Source organism: Typopeltis vanoorti, chromosome 11, assembly GCF_054136105.1.
Source record: "Typopeltis vanoorti isolate ZY-2024b chromosome 11, IOZ_Tvanoo_1.0, whole genome shotgun sequence".
In the NCBI taxonomy this organism is placed as follows: domain Eukaryota; kingdom Metazoa; phylum Arthropoda; class Arachnida; order Uropygi; family Thelyphonidae; genus Typopeltis; species Typopeltis vanoorti.
In genome coordinates, this window is record NC_143559.1 from 78,292,922 (window position 1) to 78,306,205 (window position 13,284).

At 33.0% G+C, this 13,284-nt stretch overlaps 1 protein-coding gene across 2 annotated transcripts in view; it reads right to left on the reverse strand.

The window, feature by feature from the left end:
- The window catches only part of eIF3c (eukaryotic translation initiation factor 3 subunit c), a 202,031-nt gene that overhangs the window by 112,702 nt on the left and 76,045 nt on the right, over positions 1-13,284 (reverse strand). For both annotated transcript variants that reach the window (XM_090400058.1, XM_090400059.1), the window contains exons 7-8: positions 7,537-7,643; positions 488-597 (exon numbers count right to left, since the gene is read on the reverse strand). In XM_090400058.1, the coding sequence (XP_090256184.1) occupies positions 488-597; positions 7,537-7,643 (217 nt within the window). The remainder of the gene's footprint in view (positions 1-487; positions 598-7,536; positions 7,644-13,284) is intronic.

The window sequence follows — 13,284 nt, forward strand, 5'->3', positions numbered from 1 at the left end:
GTTTATAAAGCACAATTGTAATCAAAGACAATGATCAACATCATTAGCTGTTAAAAGACAGGAGCAGGTTTAGTCAGATAAACAGTGCTAAATCACTACATTTTGCATTTAATACATTATCAAAAATTATGGAGACAACTACTGTGTTAGTTGTCTCCATAATTTTTGATAATGTATTCTGATCATCATATAAGCATGAAAGAAAGGATTTTGCATTCAAATTTTGTTATGTTAAGATCTGCCTCTGAAAAGGTGCCATTAATCTGTTCAAATTTTTTTATGCTTAAGTGCCATTAATATTAGTAGCAAGTCACTCTACAATTAATTGCATGACTAGAATTAATTTTTTTTTAATTTATATGAAACACTATACTTATGTTTCAAGGTATCAGTTTATGAGTAAAATATAAAAACAAAAACCCAATACAAGTAACTGAGAAAGAACACAAACTGAAAAAAGTAAGTTAACTGAGAATTACAAACTTACTTTTTTAAGAACTTAATTGCAAGATTGCCACCATATTTTTCATCATCACTTGATAATGAACTTTCTTCTTCTGATGTAGAGCCCCAGTCAATCGAATCATCATCTGATTCCTAACAAAAAACACAATGTTAATAATCTAGAGTGTCACAATACAAGAAAACATTTGTATTTTTTTATAGTAATCCTAAAACACAATTGCTTAAGTAACTCAATATGACTAATACTTTAAAAAAGAGCTGCATTAAATAACCTAAGTGTATAAGGGACTATTAAAAAAAACACAAAATAAATAATGGAGGAAAGGAGCATAAAAATCTTCAACTTGCTAATTAATCTAACTGAAAGGGAAAATAATCAATATTCACATTTTTTTATATATCGAATAGAGAAACAACATTTACAGTATAAACTTAAGTTTCAAAAGTGAAGCAGTACAGTAGACATGCACTATAGTGAATATCACACTAATGAAATGAGGCACTATAACTATGGAAAGGTCCCAGCTTAAGCTTATAGCACCAATGCTATTTTAAGCTCACTATTGCAAACAGTGAAAAACTCAAAATCTTCACAGAAAACTGAATTCCGTACTAAATGATATCATAATCAACACTAAGAAACTTTATTTGCTGAAACAGATGCATATATATAAACTATTTACCCATAACAGCAACATGTAATATCGGCACTGGCATGGCAATGCAGATGTGAAAAGAGGTCAACCATACCTTAGAGGTGAAGGTAGCTCTGCATAATGTTGACACTGATTATCTCTACTGAAAACCTCCACTCAAATAAACAGCTACTGGGAGTAATGCTGTGGGACATACTGAATAAAATTATACATTTTGTAATAAAACTAGAAAATAAAAGAAAGAGCAAACCTTGATTCCCCCCCCCCCTGCATATTAGTAGCTTCATATTTGATATCTGTATTATTTTAATTTAAAAAAAAATCTTTGACCTTTGTACTGACAGAAGCTAAATCAAATTCATATTGTGAATTAATTGTAAAAACATGGATGAAAGCAAAAAGAATTTGCTGCTTTCATTCATGAGGAAACCGGGGAGGGGGGGGGGGAATAATTCAAGTGTAGGAAGCATTAAGTCAATGTTTAACCACAGTTTTACAATATATACTGCTACTTGGGTGGGGAAGATGATAAAGAAAGAAAGGCAAATAAATATTCAGCATTTGATGGCTAATACAATGAACTTCTACTGAAGAGTGATAAATCTGGGATGAAAACTAAAGCCAGTAAACAAAGAAAATGGCAGAAAATCGTTTGGCAATGACAAAATATAAAAGGATAGGCAGGAAACATACATAAAGTACACAAAATGACAACAGTAAACGGAAAATTAAAAAAAAAAAATGAGTCATATGAGAAAGAAAAGAACTGGAAAAGTATGAAATTATAAAATGTTATGATAACATTAAATTAATATCACTTACCTGAATGAACTAAATGTGTGGTCTATACCATTAAAATCAAAAATCAAAATATAAGTAGTTGTTCAATTTTATAATTGGTCACCTCCAATTACAAATAGAAAGGAGTAAAGTGACTGGAATATTTAATACAAACAGTTCAGCTTCCTTAATGCAAGAAGACCTAATGATGGATAGCTCACATAATTTATACTATCCTCTCAAATTGTAAATTAAAGAAATACAATACTCACCATTCTTTTAATTTGAAGTTTAACTAAAAGTTATGAAGTTTAAAAAGTTAATTCTTTATCCATAAGGTAAAAAATTCTAAACTGTTTAATGACAACCACATACTTCAATTCTTTTCCTAATGATGTAGTTTTGATATGTATAGCAGAAGAATTCTTCAAATGAGTACTCATCCAGTTAGACTGCAAATGATGAAACAAGGAAACCTAAACTAAGTAACAAGTATGGGACTATAATTGATCAGAGCACACTACTATGATAGTAACATAACAGCTTCAATAGAAACTTATGAGCCCCGTGGAAGGGGCGCTTGCATCCATATTGCTAGGCTGTTCAAATTTATCGCCAACTAGAGGAACCTTTTCTAACCCTTTCTTCGCCATGTATCTCAAGCTGATACATGTTGAAGTAGTATCAGCTTGAGATACATATTTCAAAAATTATTCCTTAGACCTACCTCTAAGAATATTTCTACTAGTATCCTACCCTAATTAACTGTATTTACTATTATTTCATTTAGGGTTACATGGTGATCAGTAATCATTATGAATAATTATGGAGACACTACATGTTTAAGAATTTACTTTAATTAAAATTAAAATAAAATTTGATGTTTCAACATTTATGATTCGAAATAAAGCTCAAAACATTGAATTTTAATTAAATAATTTCTTAAACACTAGTGCGTCTCCATAATTATTCATAATGACTGCATTTACTATTATAATTACACATATGATAATGTGATAAATTCTGCTATTCAAGTTATTGAATCATCCTCTCTCAAGTATTTGATGATGGTAAAATTGTGGCAGTCCAAATTCTGAAAGTTCTTTCTTTTAAGGTTACATGGTGGTCAGCATTTATGGAGAAATAAACACACGCATTGGAGTAATTACCTATTTGCCAGCATATAGGACGCACCCCCTTTTTTGTTCACATTTTTAGGGAAAAAAATATCACTGAATATTATAATGAATTTACAGTATTTCAAATATAAAGTAATAAGTAGGTCTACTTTCAACAAATACCTAATCTAAATAGGAAAGAGTACCCAACTTTTAATCGTCAAAACCCAGAAATTCATCTCCAGAGCTAAATGAAGAGACACTTGAAACCTCTTCTAAATCAGAATCTGAGTCATCATACAACAAATTGTCCTCTGTACCATCCAGTGCATTACTAATTCCGCACTTCTTAAATGATTTAACCACTGTCTCAGTTTTCACAGCATCCCATGAAGCTTTGACACACTCGCAAACTTGCGAAATGCGAGGCCTCTTCCTGATGGCATAACCTCAAAATCTGAAGACTGCATCCAGCTGTTCCACTTCTCCTTCATAAATCCCTTAAATGGTTTATTAATACAGACATCTAAAGGCTGAAGCCGACTAGTTAGACCTCCTGAAATTACAGCTAACTGAGTTTTCAATTCCTCGAGTTTATTTGTAGCATAGTCTGTTCTGTGAGAACGAAACTGATCCCATACTGGCATGGCATGCTTCTTCAACAGTCCACCAGGGTGCCTAGACCAAATTTTATCTATCCATAACTTCATTCCTCCTCCATCCATCCAGCCTTTTGCATGAACATGTACAAACACTCCTTTAAGCAGTTTTTCTTTGGGTAGCGTCTTCATTTTAAAAATCAATAGTGGCAGCAATTTAGTCCCATCAGCACAGCAGAATAAAACAACCGTGTAGTGAGTTTTATTGTGCCCCGAAGTTTTAATAGTAACACTTTTAGTGCCCTTGGAATCTACAGTTTTGTTTGAAGGCACATCAAAAGTCAGCAGAACCTTGTCCATGTGTCCTATTTGCGCAAGTTAAAAATTTTCTCGTTTCCTTGCATTAATGACGAATCAATGAAATTCAATCATTTTTTCTTCATGTTCAGCTGGCATATTTTGTGATATTTTTGTTTTAGTCCACATACATTGCTGGTTTCTCTTCGTGAATCTTGAACACCATGATGTTGATCCAGTAAAGTTGGTGATCCCTCTGTTAGTGGCTATCGCTTTCGCTTGATGAATAATCATTTTTGTAGACACTGAAAGTCCCGCTTTTCTGTGGTCTAAAATCCAAGTATTCAGTTCTGCCCATTTTGCAGTTCAACTTCGTAGGTTATGTTTACTGTGAGTTGCTTTTTTTAAATCCTCTTCCTGATTCTGCCAAGTTCTTATCATTTTCTCAGTTGGGGGTGGTCCGAAATGCCTCTCTGCAGCCCTGCTTCCATGTTCTTTAGCATACGCAATGACACGAAGCTTGTATGCAATATTGTAACAATGGCGACGTTTTTCAGCCATAATTTGCCAAGAAATTTAGAGAAAATTTAACGGCAGAAATTTATCACCACTCACAACTGCGACAAAATTGGAAAGTTTAAACAAACAGGACACAGCTGTGATCGTCGATGACAGCGCATGCGCATCCACCGATTCTATGTCAGTATTTCTGAAAGTGTGGTACGCGTACCCCCGGGGATACGTGAAAGGTCTTCGGGGGGGGGGGGGGTGTCATGACAATTTTCGGCTATGCATCATTAGCGCATAGAATAAAATTCAACGTATCCGCGAAGTTCAAGATCATAAAACGTTCCCATTGTATCACTGAATAAGGTACAGAGACATCTGCAGGCTGTGCAATATGTTTCTCAACAAACAGTGCAATTAGAGTCAACTAAGATAAAAACGGCACTAACTAATGAATCGCATGTCCCCCTCCCACAGAAACTGCTCTATGACTCAAGCAAAACCATATGTTGCCAGTGCAACATATGGTTTTGTTTGAGTGAACGTGTTAAAACAAAGAAATATATAGTGAATGTGTTTCAGATATTATATAAGGAATTCGGTTGAAGAGAATTAGCATTTCAACTCAACTGTCTGCTTGTCTTTGTCATTTAGTAGCACGGTCTTTTGTTAATACCACACCAATCATATGAACGCGGATGCCTGAAGTTTGAGAAACACTGCTCTATGTAACTGGAATGCTCTCACACACACCGCAAGGAAGCAATAAAGAAATAGTGTAACTCAGAACAGAGAAAATTTCCAGAAATGAAATAATAAAAAACTGAGTATCGGTGTATAAGATGCACCCTGTTTTTCAGACCTATTTTCAAAGAAAAAAAGTGCGTCTTATACGCCGGCAAATACGGTACTTTACTTACAATTATGAAAATAACACGATGTTTCGACCTCTGAATCATCATCAGAAAAACATGCATCAGACACAAGCTACATGACATTACACAAAAGTGAGATTCTAAACATTTTGTTAATTGGTTACCCTATCCTGACCTCTGGTGGAAAAAATAATACATAAAAAATTTATACATAAATATAAATTAACCAAAAAATTTTTATTTGGTTAATTTATATTTATGTATAAATTTATTTATTATTATTATTTTCACCAGCGGTCAAGCTAGGGTAAACAATGAGCAAAGCATTTAGATTTATTTTACTTTTGTGTAGTGTCATATAGCTCATATCCTGTGCATGTTTTCTTGATGATGATCCCGATATAGAGGTGGAAATGTTGAGTATTATTTTCATAATTATAAGTAAATTACTCCAACATGTGTTTTTGTCCCCATAAATTTTTCACTACAAATTCTGAAAGCCTTTGGATACTTTATTTTCATCATGAAAGGAATTCAAGTCTATGTATAGCTGTCATCAAACAATTTAGAAGTTTGTACAATATTTCTTTAATTTCCAGTTCTAAGAGACCAGTAGCAACTCATGTCAGTTGTCTATCATCAAGTCTTTGTCCAATCAGGAGATGACTATGTTCACACCAGCTGTGCCCATCACTTTTCCCCTCCCCTTAGGATGACTTGCAGACCTCTTCATTACTATTGTCCTTTTCCTCTGTAAGCAACCATAGATAATAAAGACAATTATAAAGTTAACCTACTGATGAAATTTCCAGGTTATTTTTGATTTTAATGGTACAAACTGCACATATTTAATTCATTATGAAGATTTTGTGACATTTAAGCTATGGTAACACTAAAATGTATACATTAATTCTAGATATCCATTTTCATGACTTCACTGCTCTTTTAATATTCTTCTTTCCTATCTGTCTATTTACAAAAGTGTTTGCATAGTCCTACAGTGTCTGGTGGGAAAAGATTTACAAGTAGACCCACTGTGTCATTTCTTGGTATATTAGTGAAGAGACTGACCACATCTAAACTTGCTAAGATGTCTGAAAGTTCTATATTTATCCTTTACTTTTTCAATAAAATGTAAACTATTTTTTTTTTTTTTAAATGATTCTGTTTTTCCTACGTGTGATGATATCAGGTTTGACAGATATTTTGCTAAGTTTGAGGTCGGAGAATCTCTCACGTATACAATTAGCTGTAACGGAATATCCGCTTTGTGTATTTTTGGAGTGAGCATCATAAATTCCTGGGACTAAGGGATATTTTGATGATAGATTTTTTAAAATTCTTCTGGCCAGTTAGATAACTTTTTTTATCAAGTCATTGGTTTTATTATGTATGTGCCATGTGGGATCCTTGTCTAAGGATGAATAGGTATTGGAATCTTCTAATAGGTTGTTAATTTTTCTTGCATATTCACCTGAATTCATAACCACTGTTGTATTTCCTTTGCCTGCCTTGACTATACTATGTTTTTATCTCGTCTTAATTCTTTAAGGGCTATTAACTCTGATTTTGGTAAATTTCTACATGGTAATTTACATTTTAGCAATAAGGCTGAAGTTTGTATGTGGTTGAGATCTGCCGAATCTCTAAGAAGATTGTGAATTCCTTTTTCAATTTGTGCTACGATGTCTATTTTTAGAATGTTCTGTGGAGATAAGGCAAAATTAAAACCTCTTATTACGAGATGTTTTATTCTTTTTTTAGACAGGACTTTGGAAGAAAGATTGATGACTCTTTAATTACATAATAATGTGGTCGCAATACCAAAAACTTCCCAAAGAACCAGAATTGCTGATATAACTAATATATCAGGTATATGATGTCTTAGTTACATCATATTTTTTAAAGTGGTAAGCCATCAGAGAAAACTGAGCGCCTGGTAATGCATAGAACTATATGACATCCAGCAAGGATTGTGAAGTATGTAACTAGTCCCCAGGATTTAGCCTTTTATTAGATTTATCCATAAGAAATATCATTTTGGTTGCAAAAGTTTCCAAAAATAAATAAAATAATAATGTTTATCAATTTTACCCATTAAAATTTCAGGCATTTTGATTATCTGCTTATCTTCCATTTTTTAGGAAAAGAAAAGGAACATTTATGTGTAACCACTATAAAAACATTAACTATAAGAGCACTATATGATAATATTGGTAAGAAAATATCCTATTATGACCTCATCATCAGATCCTTTAAGAAATTTAGACTTTGATTCTTCCTTTTCTTCCTTAGGAATGGTTTTTTTAAGAAATTCATCTCTTTTTTCATCATCTTCATCTGATTCTAAAAAAGAAAGGTAAAAAAGGTAAGTAAATAAATAAATATAAATACACACACCTATGCCATTCACAATCTACTGATGAATAATGATAATACATACCAATGCTAGTATTGTGGTGTGTATGCCTATAAAATTCACAAATTATTGATGGATAATGACTATACATAACAATGCTAGTACTGTGGTACATATATTGACAGGCAAAATATGAATAAATAAAAGATATGAAAAAAATAAACAGAGGGACAAGCTAAGCATGCATGCAAATATACGCAAACCAAGCTACAAGTATGTGGGAGGTGGGTGGGATGATGTGTATTTTAGTTTAGCCATCCAAATGATTACTGAGTATATGGTTAACTGCTGTATGACCCAACACACAAGGATCAAGTTAGTCTGTCTTGAACTGATGTTGTGGATTTGGTCTTTACTTCAAACATAATACTGAATAATATATAACACATAGGTAGGTACTATATGCAAATTAAAAAAATCTGAATATGTAAGCATAAAAAGTTTATTACGAAATTATAAAATCAAATATTTCAATCTGAAATTTACAGATTATCTTCAGGGAACTGACAATTCAAAAAAAGATAATGAATTTTAAAAGATACAAGTCACAGGCTAGAGTGGCCATGTCAAGGAAGACTGCCCTCTGTGTATTGCTTTCAGTTGTACCTTATGATGTTTTCCATGATTGAGATCTTTTCCAGTAGAGTGATTCTCATAGAATAACAATTACTCATTGGGAATGAGATTTAATTCTTTAGTGAGATTTTATGATACAGTAACAAACAAATTAATCCAAACACTCACATTTTAAAGAAAAATTCTCATAGAATAACAATTACTCATTGGGAATGAGATTTAATTCTTTAGTGAGATTTTATGATACAGTAGCAAACAAATTAATCCAAACACTCACATTTTAAAGAAAAATTTTAATTTTCCAAGAAAATAAGTTCATTAATTCACTTAGGCATGGACTCTACCAACATAGAACACATTATTATTTCCGCATCTCAAAAACCATACTTTTATATAAAAAAAAAAACTTGTATTAAATTATTCTTTGTATCACAATTTAATTTTCCAAATCTCTTTTTCACTATTGCCCACAAATTTTCTTTTGGATTAATGTCAGGAGAGTTACCTGACCACTGAAGCAATTGGATGTTTGATTTTTGGGGAACACTAACTGTTTTCGAAGTGTGGCATGGAGTGAAATCCTCTTGGAAGATGAGTCTTCTGCCTATCTGGATATGTGAGACCACTCTTCAATAATTTTATGTACTGGTCACTTTTCATCATACTGTCAACAGGCACAAGTGATCCTGGACTGTTCATGTGTAAAACAACCAAATAACATCTTTTTTGGCTGGGTGTTTAGGAGCTTGTTGGATTAAATTCTGAATGAAGGGAATTATAACATAATAGTGTTTCATTCAGGATTTAATATAGTCTGCCATTCCCTGAGCCAAATTTGCTCGTCAGACAATTAGTAAATTATTCACTTACTGATGTATATTCCATAATTATAAAATAATTGTATGTTCTAATAGTTGTTAGTTATTTATCCTGTACTAATTCTTTGTAGAGTATATATATCCTATGTGAACTGTGCACGGAAACACAGAACATAGTCCATTTATGAAAACCATTGCCAAGGACACAGCTAGTATAACAGAAATTAAGTGCTGTATGATATTACGAAGTTATCCACCAGAGTACATTTTGGCACTAGTCACTATGCCGAGCTAATGAAGATCCATGAAGCAGATTTTGGGTGTGAAGAAGGAAGCGGAAACTGTAAAAAACAGAGTTGAAAAGACAGGGGAGTTCTCTGTTTTACTCTTACTCTTTCGCAGGCTCTTATTCGTATCCTGATTCTAATTCCTCGCCTTGTGATTGTGAAGGATGAGAGGCATGACAGGGATTGCCAAGGAAACCTGAAGGATAGACATTTTAGCACTAAACAGGCATGTGTTCCCGAGTCAACAAGATCGTATCGAACTGAAGTGACCCAAGAGAGAAAGCTATTGAGAAGCAAGGAAGTGTTTTCCAGAACACGTGATAATAGGCAAAGTATATCAACCGCCCCGGTAAGGAAATCCTTTCTATGTCTTTTGTGAATGTAATTACAATAAAGGAGAAGTGTATTGCCTTAATGACGGTTCAAGTTTGAACGTGTGATATCTTGAAGCTTGTTCCAAGAGAATGTGATATAAGTTAGAAACTGACTTATTGAGATTTACTGTGATAGATTGACAGGACTTTAGAATTCCTTGGTGTGTATTTAGCGATATGTGCTTTGTATATCATGAACGGCTAAGCAGAGTTGACAATTGAAGTATATCGAATAGATAACCTTTGTCTAAAAGTGTGCTTAGACACTTATAACTCTAAGAAGGGTAGAAATCTATATGTCAAGAATTTAACTGCACCGAGTATACTCTAATGTGAAGTTACTATTGTCTGAATAAGAACTTCTTTATTTCATGATCATTTTAGTTATATTTAGATCTTCTTTGATTAATATAAATTCATGTAATTTCCACTTGTGTATTAAATGTTTTTATTTAAATTGAATCTTGTGCTTGCCTGAGTTCATTTCATTGCACCGCTCATTTTTACAGTTCGGATATAAGCAGGAACTCTATTTAATGTGAAAGTAAGGAAAGATTAGAGAACCACGATTGCTATATAACTTAAAGATAATTTAGGAAAGTTGTATCTTATTTAGATTACTGTAGCATTGTACTTGTTGATGACTGATTCCTTAACAATATTCTTACAACCACTGGCACAGTTAAATATAAATTTTCTTTGTATTCGAAAATGGAATCAATCAGCAGAAAGAATTAGGGAATTACCAACCTCATCGATAACCTTCCTTATTATTTTAACTCTTGTACAGTATTACGCATATAGAGATTAGGCCTAGACTGTCTCGTGACTGAATACCAAAAATAAATTAGAAAACTGCATTCAGGCGAAATAGAACATACAATGAAGAAGAAAGATGTCACAACAGTACTCACTCTCCATGAACAAAGAAATGCATCTCATCTGAGAATATGATCTTCTACCATATCTCAACAATCCGATTTTTGTACACTTTTGCCCATTGGAGCCTCTTTTTCTGCATAGCCTTTGTCAGCTGTAGTTTCTTTTTTTTGATCTGTGGGCAGTCCTCCCTGCTTCCTACAATCTTCGATGGAATGCCATGTCAGAAACATTAACCAATAGCTGCCAAAGTCTACAGCAGATTATCTTGGATTCATTTTGCTTTTCCTAACTAGTAAATGATCTTGAGTAAGTAGTTTTCAATTTTGGCCCACATTTCCCTTTTCTGTCAGGAGAAAAGGTACTCGTGTCTCCAAACCTCTTTAAAATCGCATTAACAGTACCCAAACCAACACCACACTAATTGGCAATTTGCCTTCGAGTCATGGATGTGTGCTGAGAAAGAGTAGATATTTTTTATGTTTTCTTGAAGATGTATCCATTTTATAGCTATGCAAAATGAACAAAACACTAAGAATGTCAATTTATTTACACTATTAAAAATGTAAAACCCTATTAATAAACATCGTAGAGATAGTTAAAACATGCAACACTCAACCAAAATAGTGAACTAAAACCAAAACTAAAAATAGTAAACTGAAACCAAAACTTTGATGAAAATTTGGCTTGTTCAGATTAATTTGTTTGTTACTGTAGTTTTGAGAAATGGTGCTACTTAATAATATGATACACTTTTTTACTATTCATAAATGGAAAATATATGACTGTACACTGATTTGAGCTTGGTATTTTCCTAGGTTTAGCTCCCACTGACAAGATTTCAATAAAGGTTGAAACTAGCCTGGGTAGTGGCCCTTTGTATAATGTATTTGCATCACAGAATATTGAGGCAACTGATGTGAAAGCAATAGCATCTATATACAAGTAGCCTAGTTGTGAAGATACTTCATGCACAAACTTTGTTTCCACTTGTGTAAAAGATTAAGCAATAATATAATTTCATGTCAATAATTTACTTTGTAATCACATGAAAAATGTTTCCTATTATACCTTTGCCAGATATATCTTTTATACCAAGACTGATAAATTCTGATCATTTTGGATGAAAAGCAAGATCTATATACAGCTCTACTATTATTTAACATCTTGAATGTTGGAAGTTTTTCCATTTGATTATACCATAAATTAAAGATGCCAAGAAATTATATTCTTGGTTTAATCCTTTATCCAAGTGTAAGCAAAGAAAGCTTGTGCCTGAAGTAATTTCAGGACTGGGCAACTCATATATACAAGAAAAATTTCATCAGATATTATTAAATTTTTTAAATAAAATATATACAAATGAACAAATACCAATAGAAAGGAAAAACAAGTATAGTGATACCTATATTTAAAAAGGGGGATAAAACAAAACCTGTTAATTACTGAGGCATTAGTTTATCGAATACATGTTATAAAATATATAGTAGAATACTTAATGAAAAATTGAAAATAGACAGTGAAAAAACATTATTAGAAAGTCAAAATGGATTTAGAAAAGGACACTCTATAATGGATGCAGCTTTTTGTTTGAAACTACTTATAGAAAAAAGGAGAGAATTTAAATTTAGAAACTGATCTTTTGTTTATAGATTATGAAAACATCTGACAAAATAAAAAAGATATATACTGTTCGATATATTGAAAACAATAAATATACCTAACATTTTACTATGCAGAGAATTTAACATTTTACTATACAGAGGCAGTGAAGGAAAAGAAAAAAGCATACCAAAAGTTCCTGTCAAATAAGTCAGCTTGTGCTCTTAGAGAATACAGAGACAAATGTAAGAAAGCTACACAGTGTGTAAAACTAGCTAAACAAAAGTCATGGGAGGATTTTGGCAAGAACATAGAAAATAAATATCAAGAAGGTGGCAAAATATTCTGGAGGTTGTTGAAGAAGCTTAGGAATCGAGGAAAGAGTGCTGTAAAAGGAGTTAGAGATGATAAAGGTGACATGAAAACCAGAGAAAAAGATATCCTTGAAGAATGGAGTAATTACTTTGAAAAACTGCTAAATGAAACAAGCAGTGATGACAGCACAGTGGTAAAAAACACTGACCAGGCACGCAGTCAGGAATACATATCCATACTTGAAGTAGAAAGAGCCATCAAAGGCTTGAAATGTGGAAAGGCAGCAGGAGTAGATGATATTCGACCAGAAATGCTAAAGTATGGTGGTATAAGAGTCTTACAGTGGCTGCACTGCATAGTTCAGAAAGCCTGGACAGAGGGACGAATTCCCAATGATTGGAGTAGAGCTCTCATAGTACCCATATATAAAAAGGGAAATAAAACTGCATGTGAGAATTACAGAGGTATTTCCCTACTGAGTGTTCCTGGCAAGATCTATGCAAGTATACTTGAGAAACGGTTGAGAAGAATTGTGGAAGAAAAGCTTGGTGAAGAACAAGCTGGATTCAGGCCAAATAGAGGCTGTCAGGATCAGGTCTTCACTTTACGACAAATAGTCGAGAAAGCATGGGAATATAACAAAGATCTGTATTAATGTTTTGTCGATCTGGAAAAGGCATATGACAAGGTGCCAAGAGAGAAGCTATTCAATATGCT